This window comes from Panicum virgatum, chromosome 2K (assembly GCF_016808335.1).
Source record: "Panicum virgatum strain AP13 chromosome 2K, P.virgatum_v5, whole genome shotgun sequence".
NCBI lineage: Eukaryota > Viridiplantae > Streptophyta > Magnoliopsida > Poales > Poaceae > Panicum > Panicum virgatum.
In genome coordinates this window covers 67864067-67885935 of record NC_053137.1, presented here as the reverse complement: position 1 = coordinate 67885935, position 21869 = coordinate 67864067, and the positions used below count along the sequence as shown (strand labels likewise).

Below are 21869 nucleotides of genomic sequence, written 5' to 3'. Positions count from 1 at the left end.
CGGGGTGGGAAAGAGTCAAAGAGAGGGGCACGCTTTTTACCCCCCACCCACCCGGGCGGCAACGGCTTTGGCGTGAGGTAATTCCAGGCAGCTCACGGGGGCTGTTGGATTCGCTGGACGGACGGGCGGATGGCGGCAGCGGGAGATGTGGATCGCTTTTCTTATTATTTACCGCCGCGCGGCGGGTAAAATAGTAAAAGGAAAGTGGATATAGTTGGTTGTGGAGTGGATAAAGAATGAGGCACGCCACGTCTGGGTGTGCGGGACGGGTACGGGGCTCGGGGGGCGCGTGCCAAATGTGGCTCTGTCTGTCTGTTCATGTTCAAAGAGGGGGCCCACTACAGCGAAAAGTGAGTGGAACGGATGACCCACCGATTTCTCCTTTTCCTTATTATTTTCTGGGGCAAATAAACATGCAGTGATTTGTATCGCGTGATTTGTTTGTCGAAAGAGTACCAGACACGAGAATCTGTTCGCTGATTTGTTGGGAGAGAAAAATACTGCTAGTTGGTACTGGTTTGATATGAGAGAAAAATATTGTTGGCTGGATGCAGCGAGCAGAGTGATTACAGCATCCCAAATCTCTGATGATTCTCCTGATAAAAAAACAATTTTGCTGTCAGCCGACGGCACCGTTGACTGCCTCCCGCTCCGATTCTCCTGTGCGGTGCAGCAAAAATTAGGCAGGCAGCGCACGGTTGCACTTGGACGTGCCCACAAAACTCACGCGCTGGGTAGTACAGCCTTTTGCACGTTTACTTTGTTTAGGTAGCATCGGGTACGTACAGACATCTGTTAAACGCCGCATGCTGCCTGCCGCGGTTAAGTTAAAGTTAGTTGACACCGCTCCTCCTCCAAGTTTAGTATGTAAAAACCGTGATTGTTTTGGCGTGCAGTCTTTTTTGATGTGCATGGTGACGCCTCAGTGTTTTCAGATTTCTTTTCTTTTTTAATTCATTTCGAGTAAGTAATGCCTTCATGAGATATAGCAACACCCGATATCATCAGATACCGTGCGGGCAAGTGCAAGTGCAAACTGCAAAGGCCGCCGGGGAAGAAATGGAAACAGGCAAGGACGCACGGCACGGCAACGGCAACGGCAAAGGCAGGAAATGCAGCAGATCTGCCTGTTATTTCTGGTAGTACCAACTACACGTATTTGTATAGCCCCTGTTCTCTCTGTGCTGGTGCTAGAGGCTGTTGCTGGAGTGGTATGAGAGAAAGGTTGGTTGGCGGCTGAAGACTGCTATTGGAGTGGTGTGTGAAAAAAATACTGTTGCTGATGCTGGAGCATAAAATGGATAGAGAATTTTTTTCAAAGGAAATGGCGCGAGCGAGGCCAGGGCAGCTGCCGCGGTGCGTCGTCGCATCGCATCGTCCGTCTGCCGGCGGTGGGCCTACCTTGCCTTGCCTCCAGTCTTTCCTCTCTCATCGTCAGCACCAGATTGGTTGCAGGCACCAGAACAGAACCAACCTGTGGGCGGCGGCGCGGCGCCAACCCACAGCCCTGTCTGGATTGGATGCAGCGTCGCGAACCGACGCACACAACACACAGAGGATCCTGGAGTTGGAGATAAGGTCTGACTCGGACGCCAGTCAGCCACTGTGCCACATCTCTATCACGTCATGTCTTCAACCCAACCGGCGGCCCGGCATGATCCATGCATTCTGATGCCACCACTGCTACATGGCCATGTTTGAATCCATGAATATTTTGCACTGGCGTTCTGTAAAGCATCCTAGAGGACGCCGATAGGAAAAAACGGCCTGCAGCGGCGTCCCCTAAAATGTCCCCTAGCGCCCAGGACGTGGGGGGATCCCCGATTGTTGAGGAAGTCCGTTACACCCACGTCGGCCCTACCGAGGCTCCGCTCGTGCCGCACCCCAACCGCTCCGCCCCGCCATGGCCGCCGTAGACCGGTCTCCGCGCCGCCGGGCGCCGCCGCCGCCACAAGGGAGGGAGGAGGGAGCGGCCCAGCTCACCGCGGCCGCCGCGCGCCAGGCCCTGCTTGCCGCGAAGGGAAGAGACGGAGGACCCGGCCCCGCGCCCTGCTCCTCCTCCTCCCCGCCATGGCTGCCGCAGATCCGGCCCTGCGCCCCACTCCTCCTCCTCCTCCCTCCCCCCTGGATCTTCCACGCCGGCGCCTGGATCCGGTCCGGCCGCCGCCGTCGGGTGGGAGCAGGATGCGGAGAGGATAGAGAGAAGGGGGGTGAGGCGGTGGAGGGAGGGAGGCCAGGAGAGGGAGAGCATGGGGAGGGCGACACGCGGCCATGGCCTCCTCGCGAGGGAGCTTCTCCGCCGCCGGGGACGGGGCCCCTGCTTCTCCGCCGCCATGGAGGTCGGGGAGGCCCTGCTTCTCGTGCCTCCGCTCGGCTGCGCCGCCGCCATGGAGGCCCACCAGGGAGGAGGGAGGCGGCCCTGCTTCGCCCACCGCGGCCGGTGCGCGCGCGAGCGGGAGCTCCGCCGCCGTGGCCAGCGCGCGGGCGAGCGGAGGGGGGGGAGGAGGAGCTGCGGGCGGCGTGGACCGGGGAGGGGAGGCCGCCACCGCCGGGCTCGTCCCCCACCGCCGCCGCAGACTCAGCCCACGCCGCCGCCGCCGCCGCGAGCAGATTAGGGCGAGGCCGGCGGAGAGGGGGCCCTGCAGGCCGGACAGGACGAGGAGCTCGCGGGGCCCCGCCTCGCGCCTCCGCCCCGCCGCCATGGCCGCCGGATCCGAGCCGAGCCATGCCGCCGTCGCTCCACCCCTCCGGGAGCAGGAGGGAGGAGCGACACCTGCGAGGGAGGAGGGAGCTCCAGGGACGCGCGGAAGCTCGAGAAGGCCGCCGGCAGGATGGCCTGGCGCACTCGCCTCCGCTACCCCACCATGCGCCCATCGCCGTCCCGGCCGTCCGCGCCTGCGCAGGTTGCCGCCGTCCGTTCACGAGCTCCGCCGTGGTCGGTGAGGGAGGAGGTGGAGCTCCGCCGCGGAGGCCTTACCCGTCCGTTCACGAGCTCTAGCGCACGGGCTCTGCTGGATGGGGAACGACGGCGCAAGCTGGATGGGGAACGACGGCAGGTGCAGGAGGGTAGAAACAAAAGGAAAAGGTAAAAAGATAAACTGATATGGGCCCATCTTTGGTAGTTGATATAGGGAAGAGATTTAGAGGATGGATGGGTGCAGAGAAATATAGTATAGAGGAAAGAATTTTGATGACCAGGATAACATATTCTCTCTTGAGGATGAATATAGAGAAACATGAGTGTACAGCCTAAATAGGAAAGAATTTTGATGACCAGGATAACATATTCTCTCTTGAGGATGAATATAGAGAAACATGAGTGTACAGCGTAAATAGTCTAAGGCTAGCTCCAGTGTACTAGTGTTAAAGCGAACTGTGAGGAGAGGGAAATAAAAGTGAAATCGATTTCAACGCTGCAGCAACCGAATAAAGAGAAAAGATTTTTCGATTCGCATCTGGAACTCAGTTCGATGTTTGGGGGATGGAAACAAATAAAATAGGGTTAATTGGAGCTGTGCCATTATAATTTTGTCATTTTTGAAGCACAGCATTACTATTCAGGAAACTGTGCTAGTGCCATTATAATTGTTTGCTTCTTTGAAATATGCCATTATGGACACTCGAAGACATATTGGGCCCACTTTCAGGCATCCTAAAACTAACATACTTTAGTATGGACACTTTTGCCCGTGCTAGTCTCCCTCCGTCGGACTCTATGATGCATGAGACCCACTTGTCATCCCTCTCCCATCCACTTTCTTCCTTGTTTCCAGCCGCTGCTCCGCTCTGCAGCGCGAGCCACCGTGTCCCCACATGCCAGCGTAACACCAGCCGTGCGCGCTGCTCTGCTCGACCCCCACCTCCATCGCATCCCGCTCGCAGGTCGTGCAGCGACGATGCGGGCCTAGCGTGCTGTAGACTGCCTGCCCCGGTCTAGCTGGCCGGAGCCCCGTCTGCCAACCTCCAGCCCCCATGGCCGGCAAGCACGCATGTGCGGGCCGCCATGCTGCCGTATGCCACTGCACTGCCGTCGGACAATCTCGCGTGGGTGGGCCACCGCGTCGCTGTTGCTGCCACCGGCCGAGCGCGCGGGTGGGCCACTATGCCGCTGCTATTGCCGTCGGGGGAGAGCACGGGTGGGCCGCTGCTGCGTGGTCGGCGCCAAGTCGGAGATGGAGAAGACAGAGAGGGAGGGGCTACTGCACCACCACCGCTGGAGATGGAGAAGATAGAGATGGTGGGGAAAGCTGCCGCCGAGGCCACAAGGCCGGTCGAGCTCTTCCGCGAACCGCTCCCTGGGCCCCGAGGAAAGCATCATCATCTCCGCCGGGGGTGAGCCCCTTGGGCTCCGGCGCCTGCCCGGGCCATAGCCGGCGAATTCTGAGGGCGAGAGTTGCCGGTGGCGCGCGGCGGCCTTGCGGAGTCTCGGGAAGCTCGCGGTCGGGGCAGGCATCGGGTTCGTGGCTGGCCGGCTCCTCGCCTTCCCCGCGCGCCGGCCATGGGCGCTTGAATGGATATGCGGCAGAGATAAGAGAAGCACCGGAGGGCCTTATCCACTCGGGGGAGGAGGAGGGGGCAAAATCGTCCATATAGAAATACGGTAGGGTGGGGGATGTCTCCATACACCTGCAACTAGGCCCAACCCGGTATCTAGCATACATAGTGGCATATTTCCAATATCAGTTGAATTGTAATGACACCTGCACAGTTATTTAAGAAGTAGTGGTGTGGTTCAAATGTGGAAGAATTGTAATGGCATAGTATCAATTAACCCAATAAAATAACAGCAGGAGGAAGAGGGCAGCAGAACGTGAGAGAGCAGATACTAATTTTTTTCACACTGTCGTGAGTCCCCATGTACCGAACAAACCACTAAATGCATCGAATAGAAAACATAATCGATTTTGATGGGCCCACCAATGCAGGTCGATTCGAACCAGCACTGGAGCTGGCCTAAGAGGAACCAAACCAGAGAACTATTTTTGGACTATTTGCAAATAACTCTCTTAAAAAAATTATTCCCCTCAAAGGCTGCAATTTGGCTCTATTTTGGATGGAGGCCATTGATTCTCCCACTCTCTCTCAGAAAAGTGGTAGTGAAATGTTTGGAAAAATACTTTAGGCTAATCGACGTTTTTTTGCAGTATATCACCATATCGTACGTTGCCTAAGCGACGCAGCAGAATAACCAACCATCATACTGACAAGAGCCTTGGGCCGTCACTCTTTTGCTGAACATGTCTAGTGATGTCCCTTTTTCTTTTCCTTTCTTTCTGTGAACGGCGGCAGGCGGGCGAGCAGTAGGGACGGCCGGCACGGCCGTGCGGTGCCCTGGGCCGCCGTCTCAGCCCGTGAACCGGCACGGCAGGACACGGGCCTAACCGGTCCCGTTCCGTGTCGGGCCGTACACCATCTACGCGAGGAGAGATGTACGAGGCTTCGTGGGCCCCGTGATGTCGGTGAGTGCCTCTTCTGCTGGGCCTTCTGTAGCCGGCTGTTTTGGTGCCCAACTGGCCTTTGGGCTCTTAGAAGCCCACATTGATTCTTGTGCGGCTAAAAAAAGGAGGAAAGAATGGTAGCCCATAGACCAACCCTAGCAGAATATATTTATTTTCTCTCTGCTCAAATAATTTATTTTATTTAAAGAGATTGGTGGTGATGAACAGGACGATCGAAGCAAGCAACGATCTTGGTCAGCTGGGGTTGACTGACTCTACCGTACCATCCGGTTTGCAGCTCTTCCTCTTCCTCTTCCTGTGCTGTGGCATCATCTTCCCACCTGTCCGTCGTCGTAACTGTGTAAAGATTTGCTCCCTCCCTCCGTCCCTCGCACTCGCACATGCAGAGCCGCCTTGACTGGGCGCTGCTGGGTCACGCGGGTGACCCCAGCAGATTTATCACCAACTGCGAATTTTATATTATTGAACCTAACCTGACTCAACAAACTGGTTCATAGTTTTGGAATAATTTTTTAATTGTTCTAGCAATACAAAAAATTTATTCGAAAATAATTTTTTTTGTTCCGCAACAAAAATAGTTATTAGACTTTGTGCGATGATTTAACTTCCAGTAACCCGAACTATTCCTAACATTTACCCATTCCTAACATTTACCCCTTGACTGGCCACCTGCGCGTAGCTTTGTGCGTTCTAGCTAGCTACCTAGTGCTAGCTGCAGCATGGGCCTCTGCACTGCATATATATCTTCAGATATTAAATTTCGAAAAAATATATTTTTAAATATCCACCTGTATTGGCCTGGTCCTATTTAGTTTCCAAAAAATTTCTTACAATATCCATCACATCGAATCTTTCGATATATGCATGGAGCATTAAATAGAGTTGAAAAAAATAACTAATTACATAGTCTAACTGATTAGCAAGAGATGAATGTTTTAAGTCTAATTAGTATATAATTGGACATTATTTATTATATAACAACGAAATGTGCTACAGTACCAAAACTCAAATTTTTCACCAACTAAACACAGCCTAGTCCTGGACAAACTTGCTACATATATAGTACTCCCTCTGTCCCATAGTATTAGCATTTAAAGCATTCAAAAATTTTCAATCAATGTAAGCATTTCTGTAGCTGTTGGGTCCCACATTTTAATTCCCCCGCCCCCTCACCCAGGCAAAGCCACGTGCGGCTGAAAAAATTTCCCCACTCGGTCACTCGGACTCCCCGCAGCACGCCTCCCCCTCCCCTGTCGGACTCCGCTGTGCTGCTGTACTTTTGTACTACTCCTACCTGTCATGAGAATGTCATATTTTGCTTGCTTTTTCTGTAACTAGGGGTGGTAAAGGGTCCAACATTTTGAACTAGAAAATCTAAGGATCGGGCCCTAAAAGGACTGGGCTCTAAACATATGTATTTTTGAACTAAAAATTTTAAGAGCTTTATTGGGCTGTGAAGAGGCCATTAGGGCCATGGCCCATTACCACCCCTACCTGTACCACATCATCCTATTTCAAGTGCACATGGGTCATTTCACAACTATGCTATTTCTTCAATTTGAATGTTTGGAATGCTAATATACTGGGACGGAGGGACTCATTCTTCTTTGAAAAGAAAAAAAAAAAGACTCAACTCATTGCCCTTTTGACTCTCGCGTCGCATCTCCGGCATATCCGGATGAGGACGCCTCTTCTCTTCTTCGCCGGCACTCCACACTCCACATGATGATGTTCCCTCCCTCCGTCCGCGTTGCAGCCACTAGCTAGCGCCAGTAGTCCACCGCGCCGTGCACCACCGGCACTCTCCATCATGCCATGCCTGCTGTCAGCTGTGAACGCGATCGACGACACCGAATTGGAATCCGATCCCGAAAAGATGGATAACAAACTGGCAAATTAAAGCTCGCCAAAACAAAGCTTTTCCTTGTCACTTGTGCTTGCGATCACCTCATCGTTCCGACTGCACATGATGTACGTATGCACACTAGCTAGCTAGCTGCTCTACTTTATTTCAACTTCATCTCATCATGCATGCTTTACTTAATTTGCGTACACACATCAAATCCCATATCCCCTTTTGCATCCACATTTATTTTCCTGCTCTCATGCACCATCATCATTACCTCCTCATTGCGCTGCGCTCCCAAGAATAATGCTCATCACTTGTGGATAAGGTAATCTGTTGCTTCTTGCTTCCTCGATCTCTAAGTCTGCATGCATGCGCTTGTGTTTTCACCTTAACCGGTCGATCGGCCTGCAGGATATATATTCCAGCAGGATCCCTCGACGGATATACTGCGTCATCCATGCGTCCGAAGCGAGGGTTAGTTGGTGGCGCTGTCCATTTATTTCCGCAAGTTTTCAGCAGGCTACCGGCTAATTACAATTTCTTGAGTGCCTTGGCTCAACACCCTCTTTCTCTGCTTTCTCTCCCAGCCAGCACAGCACGGATCAATCATCAGCAACCGCATCCTAATCTTGGTGTTTCCCAGCGGAACACTGCATTACAGAAAGGGATTTATCACGCCACATAGATGTATACTCGATCGTTTGGTTTCGCGCATAGATTATTGCTCCAAGAAAGAAGAAGCCTCATGACCTGCCTAATCCGAGCGTGTTTTCCTCGCCTACGCCTGCTAAAAGGAAAAAAAAAACCTCATCAAAACCCTTGCTTCTCAAACTCTCGAAAGGATCGGATTTGAACGGAGCGAGACAGCTCTGCAACTGCAGGCGCATGGCGGATGTCCCATACATATGTGCTGTCCGATCCATGTGTGTGCCACTTGTTCACCAAGCAGCCAAGAAAGGGCGCCATCACGAGTGCCCGACTGCCACACTCAACGTCACACGTGGCACGCCTGCGAGAGAGATCGATCCAGTCGACTAGCTATGTCCCCAACTCCTTGGATGGATCATGGATGATGAGCGCCGCGCCGCCAAGAGATTCCTTCCTCGCGCCTGGCCTTTTTCCCTCATACAATCGACGACTAGCAGCTATACTTAGAGCCGAAGAATTGAAGCTGGCTGGTGGAGGCGAAATTCAGTGCCGACAAATAAAGGCATTGTTGACGCTCTTTGAATCAAACTTTTACTGTGTTTAGCGCGTAAAGTTCAACACCACGAACTGACGTGATGCCTGAATTTTCCAGGCCGCGCACAAGATCGAGTTAGCTACGACTGGTAATTTTCAGAAGGCCACTCGAAGCCTTGGATCTGTTGACGCAAAATCTGGTAACACACTCGAATGCGCTAGAACGCGTGGATCATCGACACGATCTTCACCAACGGGCTCCCTACGCGCCGACCGATCAGACCGGTAGGGGCAACCGGTCAGACCGGTTCTACAGAGAACTCCGCGAAGACCTAAAACCTCGAGCTCGAGAGGGACCCCGTCGGAGCTCGTGGATTTAGGGTTGCTCTAAGGTCGGCAGACCACTCAGAACGCCATCGAACGCCGTAGAAATGAGCGAAGAACAGCAGATAATGTTAGAAAAGTTAGGATTTGAGGATAAAAAGTAGGGTACGAGTTGTTGAATCGATTGGGATTACCCTCAATCAGCCGTGGCCCTTCATATATATAGGGTGGGGAGGTCTGTACCCATTAGGAGTTGAAACCCTAACAAATCTCGTGTCAAAATACAACTCCTAACTCGGATTGGACGTTTCGGACCAGTCTGACCGATCTCATACCGGTCTGACCGCCCCTGGATCGGTCTGACCGGTCAGACCGGGGTGCAGGTCTTTCGGGAGGCATAATTCCCTCATCCAGACTCCAAATTGGACATTCCATATATGCATTTCGATCATCTCGACAATATCTATGCAATGGTGCAATCCAATTGTCAATTTGACAAACTTTTCCTGACCAATCTGACCGGTTTGTATAAGAGGTCTGACCGGTCTTCCCAGATTGTCCAGAAACCTGAGTCGTGCCAATTTTGGGTGTCAACAGGATCTTATCTCAGTAGGGTACACCCATATCGTTCGGTTGCTTTCACTATCTTTTACTTTGGCGCCATTTTGATTGGGACATGAGAACAGAAACTAGCCGTCCATGGACTTGCAGTGCTTCTGATCAACCATAATAGACAAAAGTATCACTTGACAAGGTTTGCTCACCCTGATCACTCCCTGACAATGACCAATGCACACACCAAACTATATGAAAAAACAGGAGATGGAGATGGTATAGGTTAATGATGTACCAACCCTGATCAATGCACAGATTCTGTACCTATAGCTAGCTACAGATTTAAAGCCTAAAATGGAGGTCACTTTGCCGTATCTATGCGAGCGAAGTTGAGCAGATACTAGCTAGCTTAAGCTAGATAGGCATGCATTTTGTGTACGTAGGGTGAAGGACAAATAAATATATAGTAAATCTGGACTTTGGGTACACTCTAAACTTCCCTAAGTTAAGCCGTCCTGGCCTGGTCCTGATTTCCTGCCAGATAAGGGGCGGCATGCTCAGCTCTTTAGGGTGTAGTTATGGATAACTACTGATTTCGGCTTATCCGTAACTACGCCCTAAAATGCTGCAGAGCATGCATGTTGCTTGGTACGGTGTGATGTGAATGGGCGGTCCTGATTTCCTGCCAGATAAGGGGCGGCATGGTTGATGGCTTGTCAAGTGGAGTACTACTTCATTAGATTGCAATTAAGCCATGTGAAGCATGCATGCATTGCAAGCTCTAGGACGATAGCTAGCTAGGTGTTCCATTCAAGTCAAGCATGCATGTTTTTGGTGATTGATCAGTCCAAGCTTCTAACTAACTACAAATATCTTGAGATCGATGCTAGCTTTGCACTTCTCCTGTATCTTGCACCTTTTTTGCTTTGCATTGATTGCAAAAAGATCACATGAAGCGTTATTCAGGACGAGGAGTGTCAAGGACATGATAGTACTAGTTGAGTCCGGACCCCCACCAAACAATAGCAAGATGCATACTCATGTCATGCATGCTTTTACAAGCTAAGTTTGATAGGATATCCGCGACTGAAAATGCGCCATTTGCCAATTACAGAATAGTCAGAAAATTGGCTTTAATTAGATTAAGGGTCTGTTTGTTTGAGCTGTAGCTTTTGGAGTTTTTCTGAAAAGTTGTCGCTGGTTTTTTGCTGCTAAAAAGCTAATAATAGCTTTTAGATGATGCTTTTAACTTTTCAAACTAAAAAAGCTATAAAAAATTGAGCTTTTCAGCATTATATATAAACTCAACATTTCTAAGCTTTTGGTTTTCCACAAAGCTGCGCGAGAAGTTCGATGTTTATTTAAATTAATGGTTTTTCACGCTGAAAATAAAGCTGACTAGAAACTCAAACAAACATATGAGTCTAAGTCTAAGCACTCCAAGAATTTCTGATAGAAAAGGTTGACTTTGTTTGACTCACGTCACACCATCGAATTTTACGATCTACCGTCATCAATCCAATGGATGTCTTGGAATGAATGACAGGGCTCCACATCCACATACATATCTGTCCGCAGGATAGTACATTCCCTTGTCTTTTCCTGTACATACAGGGACGTATGGCCCACGTGGCATCTAATCATCTGCTGGCGTGGGTACCTCTATCTGGGTCTAGTAGCAAGAGAAAAAATTTTTAATCTCGGAGACGAAGACCGGCGCAGCCAATAGATAGGCGATGACCCGTGGGGCCCGCGGGCCCACCGCTCCACGCGCCCAAGCCGTCAGGTGACGTGGACGCAGGAGGTGCGGACGTGGACGCGTGGTTGCTGCAGTCCAGTCGGCACGCGTGGCGTGACGGCAGCGCGTAGCTGGCGACATGTCCATCTCCATCTCCATCCATCATCCATGGAGACGATCGACGGCCGGACGATGCGTCGGGGCCTCAACTTGGTTGGTCTATATATTTATTTTCCGTGGCCGTCGCTAATCAATAACGGATTCGATGATCTTGCGTCGTGTCGTCCTCAGAAACCGTTGCCGTGACGACTGATGGATGATGAGCTAGTAGCAGAACCGTTTGTGTATGTGCTTCGACTTGCATTGCTTGGTCGTTAATCAATGCAAGCAGGGATTTCTTCGCAAGTTGCGGCAAATAAATTTGTGTTAAATAAAGCTTTTATTTATAATCTATAAATGCGTTGTAGTCTTGACTCTTGAATTTAAAACGCCCAGTTGTTTGAGCTGTATCCGAACATGTTTGAAATGGGTTCTTGACTTTGTCAGGGGTTGGACACTCTTGGACAAGAGTCTATATATTGTCTATCTAGCTTAGCTTGTGTGTGCGCGCGCGCACGCATATGAACTTATCAATGACAAGGATCCTACTCCCTCCGTTCCAAATTATATGTTGTTTGACTTTGTAACTCTAAATTTGACCAGTTGTCTTACTTAAAAATTTGTGCAAAATATTATTTTTGTTGAGGCTTGCTTTATGAATATAAGTTCTTCAAGAATGACTTAAGTTTGACTATGTTTGCACAATTTTTTTGAATAAGACGAGTGGTTAAATTTGATATTAAAAAAATCAAACAACCTATAATTTGAAACGGGGGGGTACGCATTTTTCAAAACGAACTTAATTTTGTCGAGGTGAAGTGTGCGTGTTTCTGTGGCCCTGAGAAGGAAGAGGGAGTAGAGGAGGAGACCTGGCATTGAAGACTCCACACCACCACATTGATCATCAAGTAGCTGCTGCTGGATTATTATATATCATGTGATGAAGCAATCAAGGGTGATGGATGGATCAGGAGGAGTACGTTCGAATTAAGAGGGTGCCTTGATCGAATTGTTACTTGTTGCACTAGATAGGGATTGGTTGCCTGCTGCAGATCTAGTTCAGATCGACATAAATATCTCAGCATTTATCAGCCCACCCGGCCACTTGCTCCAATTAGCAAGATATTTTTTTCTTTTAATCTTGATCATCACGCGATTCATTGGCATGGCAGCACATTTCTTTTCCTCTCTGGGATGGCCCGGCCTACTCCTCAGCAGGTACATGAACGAAGAACGTGTACGACGAGTAGCAGGTCCAGTAGTCCAAGTGGTTATACTTGTTCTGGAAGGGCGGGCGCATGTTAAGTGCATTTAAACATGACAGACAGAAAAATAAAATAAAGATGAGAATGAAACACGCGCACGCATGTCGTAGTACTCGGAATCCTCTGCTTCAAGACACCAACTCCTCGCGCTGCAGTTTTTCACCTCAAGAGATCGATCTGCTGGCTTTCACTTGACGTTAATGATAAAAATAATTAGTAGGCCTGGCTCGCTAGTAATGGCAAACAGTGACATTACACGCGGAGGTAAGGATAGATACTTCAATTATCTGGGTCACGGTTAGTTCCTTATCTGGGTCACGGTCGCCGTTAACGATCGAGTCCATGTGTCACTGTTACGTTGTACAAGCTAGCTAGCCAATCAAGCATGTATGTCAGTTGTCTGCTGGTGCACGTATGTGTATTGCAAGGAGCCATCCATTGCAATGCATTTGCATGTAGATGTAGGGCACCATGGCATCAGCTAGCCAATCATGCATGCCAAGGGGACGGAGGGTCCAGCTAGCTGCATGTCGTTGTTGGCAACCTTAGCTTCTGGCAATGCAAGCGCGATCAGATGTTGTCATCATTCATCAACTTATTGATCAGATCCATCACCATTCATTATTCGTCCTTTGGATATCATATATAGTGCAGTGGGTTACCCTACCCAGCCCCAAATCACATTCTATCAAATGCGGCGCGGTGCACAGAGTTGTTTGTACTTGACCTTGGCCACGCAATGATGATCGATCACACACACATTATTGATTGCCAAATGATGCTATAGCTCCATCATCTAGTACAACTAGAAAAGAAAAAAAAGAGGAAATTTTAATTAATGCTACTAAGAGTGTGTTGCATGTATGGTTATTAATTAGGACAAATAATAAAACAATTCGTTAATTAATAAATTAAAGAATGTGAACCCCCACTGCACTGAGTATTGCATTGAAACTGGCCTTCTAGTGACGAACAAAGCTGGGGGGCCATATATCATGGACCCGAAAGCAACAATAGCTATGCTGGTTTCATGCATGCACCGTAGTAACCTGCGCAACGCCAGGCTACAACAAACACCAGCGCGCCACTGACGACCATACATCTGTCACTCTGAATTTGCAACAGCTATCTCGTAGTAACCACATGCATGTATCCTAGGATCAGCAGGAGAGGCTACTGCCTACTGTGGCATATTCAATTCACCAAACCAGGAGGGGCATGCATGCATAGCCTCAATTCAACTCTTTTTAATTAATTTATTCTTCAAATAAACAGCTCTATCTAGTTATTAGCCGATAACACAATATATAGTAGTTGTTACAGTGGCTTAGCTAGTGCTGACGTTTTTGTGAAAAATTTGCAAAAAATGTGAAAACGGTGCTAGTGCTGGATCGGTGCCAAAGAAATGCACTGTGAACATGTGACGATCCAATCCCGGTCCCATCACAGGTGGCATGCATGGGACAAGAGGGAAGTCGTCTTAGGTGTCGCCGGGCATCCACGGCTTTGCATGCGCGCCCCACACACACACACACAACATACTTTTATTGTTTTTGTTATTTTTCAAATAAGCATCTCCGATCCGTCCTTAATGTGCCATGTAGCATGCTCCCTCCGTAAAAAAAAATCATTCTAGAATTCAAAATTTATACTAGAAAATAAGTCATTTTGCCTATTTAGAAAGTACATGTACATGTAAAAATAAATTACTGCTAAATATGGATAATAAATAGAGGTAAACATAGTCATTTATCTTCTTATTAATGTGTACTAGAATTTGTAAATGTCTTTGTATTTTAGGACTGAGGAAGTAGCCAATTATTGACTTCCCGCGTCGTTCGTCTGTCACTAACATATGAGGTCATCTGAAACACCCAATGATTTCTCCAAAATTTTGCAGAAGTTGCAGAAATGGTGGTGCTACTAGGGACTAGGGGATCGGTACAAAAGGAATGCACTAGGAGTATATATGAACCCGTGACAATCGGATTCCGACGAGGACTGGAACAAGATCAAGTAGCTGTAGTTGTCGGGAGCCCAACTGTGGGCCCACGGCCAAGCGGGCTTGTAACCTGGCCCCACGCCACCCCACCCCACCCCCAACACAAACAACTGACATTTCCTTTTTGTTTTGGTTAATTTTTTTATAATACTCGAGCCCCCTAATTATCCAAGGGTAACATACATACATAATCAATGTGGCTTTCCGCACGTTTAAAAAAAATGTGTTGCTTAGTGTGTCACATTAGGTCAGCAAAAAAGCAAAGAGAGCCGATAGTGGATCGGTGCAAAGGAATGTAGTTACTGTGTACCTGTGAGAGAGTATTGAGAAGCAAGTGAGGCGGCCTACTCGAGCGGTAGCTATCGCCGGGGCAGGGGGGCAGGACCAGGCCGGCATGCGCGCCCCACACACAACGGACGGACGGTCAAGGCCGCCCGCGCAGGCGCATCGCATCGCACTGCACGCCCTCTCCCCACCCCACACACACCCCCCATGGGACGGACGTGGGCCACAACCCCGCGCCTAAAGTTGTGACGTCACCGCTCACCCCACCCCCGTGGCGACCACCGGTCACCGACCCGACCGGACCGGATTGGACCTAGAACCGGACCGGCCGAACCCTTCACGGTTCGGTCCGCTTAAAAGATCGGCTGTGCAACTGAACCGGGATAAATCGGTTGGACCGCACGGTTTTTAGGTAAAACTGGTATAAAACCGGACTTCTGAGCCATGACGTGCACGTGAGGCGGCCAAAGGTTGCTGGGTTGGAAATATGCACAAAAACAGATGAGGGGAGGGGTTCGAACCCTAATTGGGGCAGTCAAAGGTTGCTGGGTTGGAAATATGCACAAAAACAGGTGGGGGAGGGATTCGAACCCTGGTTGGGGCGTTCCCAGCGGAGCAGCACACCACTAGACCACTTAACTCTATTTCAACCTTGTTAGACCGGTGGTTCAACCGGTTGGACCGTCGAACCAGGAGACCGAGCGGTTTGACGACCGGTCCGGTCCTAATAACTAGGCCTGGAGGCACAGCGGGCGGGCGTCGTCCACCTCCGATCCGATCCGATCCGCCGCCGCGTTAAGTTTGGATCATTGTTGGAAATAGCCCGCTATAGCCTCGCTATAGCCCGCTAATAGCTTTTTAGGAGATCTACCGCTACGCTATACAACATTTGTCCGCTATATCCGCTAAATGAGATTTTATGAGATTTAGCCATGCTAAATGTCCGCTAAATAGGTTTCTGTGAGACTTAGCAGCAATAAATATCAATTGGGTACTGTTGGGTAGTTAAGAGACATGTTAGACTCAAATTTTAGGTGTTAGACCAATGATACTTATAATTTGTATTAGATTATTTATTATTTTATCATTCTGCTAAATGATTTAGCTTTCGCTATAGTCCGCTACAGCTTCGCTATAGCTATTCTATAGCTTTTAGAGAAGGTTACCGCTAAACTTCATAGCCCGCTATTTCCAACCTTGGTTTGGATGCACGCACGGCACCAAGCGAGGGAGGACGAGGAGTCTGCCGTGGCCCTGGCCCTGGCCCGCCGCTGCAAGCATCATCCGCGTTGCGTTTCATTCAAAGCAAGCTAGCTAGCTAGCTAGCTACCGATTCCATTTCTATTTTCTTCCACCACGCACCCCATGGATCCATTTTGCTGGCATTCGCCAACCAAAACCGCAGGCCGGCCGGCCGCCCGGCTATACGGTGGCGCGCCACCACCGAACGGGCACCGGCACGCCGCCTCGATCGCTGCTTCTGTACGTGTCGTCCAACTGGATCCGCTGACAGGGACTCGGCCATCCCTGGAATCATTGCTGGGTCCAGTCCGGCCGGCCGGCACAGACGATAGATTTCGGAAGGGATCAGGAGGATCAACGAGACCACCAAGAATCAACTCCTCCTCCATCTCCTCAACGTCCGTCCAGGTCCAGACCACATGTGCGAATTCGAATTCAATGACGGGGAATTAATTAGTACTACTATGTTAAACAAAGGGAATAATCGCCACATGTCTACTACTGTAGAATTGATCCATGGAGTGCATTTACTTACATTGATTCAGATACAATTAACCAATCAATCAACTGCATTCATTTATCTCACTGCATGTCTACTACTCTATCAGCAGTCTGAATATTGAAGCCAATAATCAGCTGCTGCTACCACTAGTAATCCTGTACACACAACGACTCCACATCCATCAAGACGACGCCGGCGAGGTCCGGACACATTCGTCATCAGACCTTGGCCGGCCGGCAGGCAGCTGCGCTGCTCATCGATCAGTCTCACTCAATATAATTCCCCACCCCTAATATAATTAAACACCACATCAGCTAGCTCGATTCATCCATCCATCTCGTCGATCGGCTGATAGCTGGCTAGATTCACGAACCCAAACCTCGCTCAACTATAACAGTAATAAGTCAATAGATCAACTAACTAATGATCGACCGGCCGGTGGCGAGCTAGCTCCGCCGGTGACCGAATCGAACTACTAGTACTAGTACTAGTACTAGTACTGTATTGTTTATGGCTGCTAGCTAGCAGTTCCACATGTTGGAGTAGTCCATGAATAATCCCTCATCGTCCAGCAGCAGTAGGTCGTCCGCCTCCGGGAACGACATGTCGCCGCCGCTCAACTGTGTCGACGGGCTCGGCAGCGGCGCCGGCGCCTCCGGCTTGCAGTGCGCACGTATCGCCTGCTCCGCGGCCCCGTGCGGGTTGGTCGCCGCCGGCAGGGAGAAGTAGCTGGGGCCCTGCCCCTGCTGCTGCTCCGCCTTGACTTGGCCCATGCCCGCCGCAGCGCCCTTGAAGTCGAGGAGGAGATCGTCGACGGCGTACTCCGAGTCCTCTAGCGGCGGCACGCCAAAGATGTCGTCCAAGTCGAGGGGGATGCTGGTCGGCTCGGGCGCCATTTGGGCAGGCTTGGCCGCCAAGTAGTCTTTGTTGAACACGCGGCAGACGGCCCATTCGTCCTGCACGCAACACGCCCCGGCCCGCGTTGAACATCAGGCAAGCCGCATATATCCATCACAATTCACAAAGCAATTAATTAAGCGCAGCTAGCTAGCTAGAGTAAGAGAAGCAACCAAAGCAAGACTAATAATTAGCGAAGAATTTGTTTGTTACCTTGGCGGATCGGGGGAGGTTGGGCGGCAGCTTGCCGTCGAGGCGGTACTCGTGCATGACCCATGGCGTCTTCTCGCCGCGCGGGGCGCGCCCCGTGTAGAAGACGAGCGTTTTCTTCATGCCGACGAGGACGCCGCGGCCTCGGCCGCGGTAGATCTCCTTGTCCTTGCCCGTCGCCTTCCAGTACCCTCTGGCGGTGGCCCGGTTGGTGCGCATCCCCGTCGGGTACTTGCGGTCCTTGTGGCAGAAGAAGTACCACTCCTTCTCCCCCATCTTCGCCTTGCCTGCACGCACAGATCGATCGATGAAATTATTAGCTTCTTCTTCTGTGTATCCTTGGCCTTGCTTCATCATATATATATATATATATTGTGCTTCCAAATTAGTAAATTATATTACCAGGGAGATCCCACGGCTCCGTCTTGTTGAGGTCGACGTCGGCGATGACGACGCAGGAGAAGCTGCCGTCGAGCGCCTTGGGCGTCAGGTAGTCGACGACGACCTCGGCGTCGGTGGGGTGGAAGCGGAACCCCGGCGGCAACACCAGGCGCGGCTCCGACGACGACATGGCTGCTGCTGCTGCTGCTGGGATCGGATCGGATCGGAATGGAGAGCAAGCTCTGTGAGCCGCTTGCGCTTGGGTGCGGTGTGAATCGGAGCGGGGCGGGTTTTGGATCGAGGAGGAAAGGGGGCGCCCAGGGGTCGGATTTATAGGAGTGCTCCGCTGCCGTGCTCGGGAAGCCAGCTTGCCACGCAAGCCCCCCTCACTTCTTCTTACAGCACCCGCGTGTAATTATATTAGGCCGGGGTAAAATTCCGCCTGTCCTAATGCTACTACTAATTAATTACTCCTAATTATTAGTACAACTATTCTGCTTCAATCTCTGCTTAATATAATCTAGCTATCTGCTCCTAATGAGTATACTACTGTACTACTTGCTATGGGCCCCCATTTTTGAGTTTGACATTTCTCGCTAATATAGCTAGACAGCTAGCTGGCAAGTTTGAAAGTGCCTTAATTGTTCAGAATAATCTTCTTGGTGCCCTACCTGCTGCAGGTAAGGACGACGGTACACGGTGGCGCTTACGGCCAGTTCGGTACACAAAACTAGTTTTCTAAAGAGTTTTGCCCGGTCCGGAGTTGAATTTATTTCATAATAAGCCGGGTTTGTTTGTGCTTATCTTTTCGGCGAGAAAAACTCAACACCAAGCAAATTAATTAATCGCCTCTCACTGCAATGTCACTGCATCTCAACCATATTCAGCAGGTTGCTATTTTTGTGCGCTGGCGATGATTCAGCTAACCGAGATTTTTATCTGGGTTTATTGATTGGATTTTGCTCCGATCCCCCTACCTAGCTAGCTGCCGTCATCGATGATCAGTCGTCTGAAAGATACGCGAGGTTTTTAACGTGTAGCTGGTTTGCGGCAGATGAGGCCACATGTGGCCAAACCACAAGCCTGGAAATTTTGGCCTTGCATTTTATCGCTTCCGCGTGCTCATGTCTAATCGCTCGCTCATCAGGCATATGTGAGTCCAAAAGTCCACATCCTTTTCCGCCTCAGGCTGTGTTTAGTTCTAAAATTTCTCTCTCCAAACTTCACTATTCACCTATCACATCAAATCTCTTACCTCATGCATGGAGTATTAAATATAGGTAAATAAAAAAACTAATTGTATAGTTTTGATGTACACGACGAGACGAATCTTTTGAGCCTAGTTAGGTCATGGTAAGACAACAATTATCACAAACAAACGAAAAGTGCTACAGCATGCTATAGTATCCGATGTAACATTTTTTTACCACTATTTTACAGATCTAAACACAGCACCAAGCTTCCTTGTCCTATCATCCATAGTACAGTACTGCCCTGCCCCCACAAGTGAAAAAAATAAATAAATTGATGAACCCTAGAAATGCTAAATGCTAAACATGCATGCTTCACTTGAAGCAGACCTTACAAGCTCAGTTTCTATCTGTATCTAATAAAGACACTACTAATTAATCTCCCACTCAGATATTATCAGAGATTACAAAGCTACAACGGAATTGGCTGGCCAAACCACAAGCCTGAAAATTTGTATAATGCAGAGACCATAAGTGGCCAAACCATGCATGCACAGGCCTCCAAGTTTTGGTTAAAGTAGAGTCCATATGTGGCCAAACCACAAGCCTATAAATTTTGGTTTTGGAGATTATCCTTTTAACCCCAAGCCTATCGTCCTATCATTGACAATCTGGCAGTGCTGCCCCTATCCCTATAGGGGGGAAAAGTAACGAAATATTCAATGCTGACCACCAAAGATATGCTTCTGCTTACCACCAAAGATATGCTTCTGATCAACAAGCAGACCTCACTTGCTTGATGCTATGGACTACGGATACATCTCGCGAACCCAAATTCCCGCACGGAGGCCGTGTTTAGTTGCCTCCCGTAAAGTTTTTAAAAGGGCATCTTTCTACATTTGAAATACTAAACATAGACTAATCACAGAAATAAAGACAGAACTCGTCTGTAAATCACGAGACGAATCTAACGAGCCTAATTAATTCGTCATTAGAAGTTGTTTACTGTAGCATTACTATAGCAATTTAGCGTCTAATTATAGCCTAATTAGGTTCGTTAGATTCGTCTCGCGATTTTACAGGCAGCAGTCGCAATGAGTTTTTTATTTCGTCTAGATTTAAGTCTCCATGCAGGTGCCGAAAAAATTTGGAATTTTGATTTTTGGAACTAAACACGGCGTGAATCCCGGTGCCAATTTAGTATGATTACAAAGCTGCGGTTATCTGTTTGAGTGCCTGTTTATTAACATTCCGCGTACATCTTACAATTTCTGTTTAAAGTATGCCTTGCTAGTTACAGTATCTGTCTCTGAAGATAGCAATCTCGCGCAATTATACAAATGGGAATACACGGAGAATACGCGGTAATTGACTTGCACTGAAATGAAATTTCAACGACATGTATAACAGGGGGCACTCTAGTTGTAATGCTTTATTACAAGTAGTATTATACATGAAGCTACTTAATGCTTAGCCGGGAAGGTACCAAGAGAGTTCAGATAGTGTATATAGGACAGGTATATATATTAATATATACCACGCACCCCCTAGGGGTCTTAAATATATATAGTCTATATTATCATCAGGACATATGTCATGACACTTCAATATGAATCCAGAAACAGGCATTATTTTTTATTGCGTGAGATTAGTTTATGGATCAACCACAGGCGTCCAAGTTTTCTTAGTTTATGGACCAGCCACACAAAAGCATATATATCCAAAGTTTTTGTAATTATGCAAGGACCAAATCTTGCTTGTGAGGGAAATGCCATCCATGAACTTGCACATTATTCTTATCTGATAATTTCAGATGCAGTGGGCGCTACGGAGATTATTCTGTCATCAGCTCCATTAATTGTGTGACGCTGTGAAATTCTTGTGATGCGTCACTCATGACTGACAGATTGGCATGTGCTGTGCTCGCTAGCTCCTTGTCAACAGCTCCAGTCAAACTTTTCAAAAAAATCAGCTCCAGTCAGAACCTACGCGAAGTTCTTGAGACTGCATCAGAAAATTTCTGACTAGAGCTCCTCCGATCCGGCAGATTAGTATGTCATGAGTCATAATGAGAAAGGATTTAGAAACAGTTTGGAACACGAAACGATCTTGAAATTTCTTCATCGGCGAGCCGGTAGCTTTTCTAGCTAGCTAGAACTAAAATAAAATATTCATATTTCGGCCAGTAAAAGAAATTGTCGTCGTCTTTAGACATGTTTTGCATCTAAATTAATCAATATTGATTTTTTTCTGTTCAGTAGCATGATGCAACCTAGAAATTTCGTCGACGGTTAATTAAATCTGTAGATGCCGTTTCTTTCATATATATATATATATATATATATATATATATATATATATATATATATATATATATATATATATATATGGTCGAGATTAACAGGTCTTTGTGATAATCATAGCCTGCTTACCTTTACAAATGGGGGTACTAGATCATAACAATAACTACAGATGGATCGGAGTATGTAGCCGGAAGGTGCAGGAGCAAGATGGAATCTGTGGATGGTGGGCCTGTGAAGATCGAGTCCCTATCACCGGTCACCACATTATCGGTTTGAGAAGCGCGGAGGAAGTCTTCCTTATCATTCTTGGACAGCAACACTGTACCTGCCATAGCCATTAAAAATTGGCTGACACATAAATTGGAGCCCAAGTTTACAAGTACTTA

General features: G+C 48.8%; 1 protein-coding gene across 1 annotated transcript; it reads right to left on the bottom strand.

Annotated features, from left to right (window-relative positions):
- Window positions 1-16481: 16481 nt before the first annotated feature.
- On the bottom strand, window positions 16482-18302 carry LOC120694882 (NAC domain-containing protein 92-like). The gene is made up of 3 exons (XM_039978197.1): window positions 18012-18302; window positions 17613-17896; window positions 16482-17458 (listed from the first exon to the last, which is right to left on the bottom strand). The coding sequence occupies exons 1-3, from the start codon at window positions 18178-18180 to the stop codon at window positions 17024-17026; spliced, it is 888 nt and encodes a 295-aa protein (XP_039834131.1). The 5' UTR covers window positions 18181-18302; the 3' UTR covers window positions 16482-17023.
- Between the last annotated feature and the right edge of the window lie 3567 nt (window positions 18303-21869).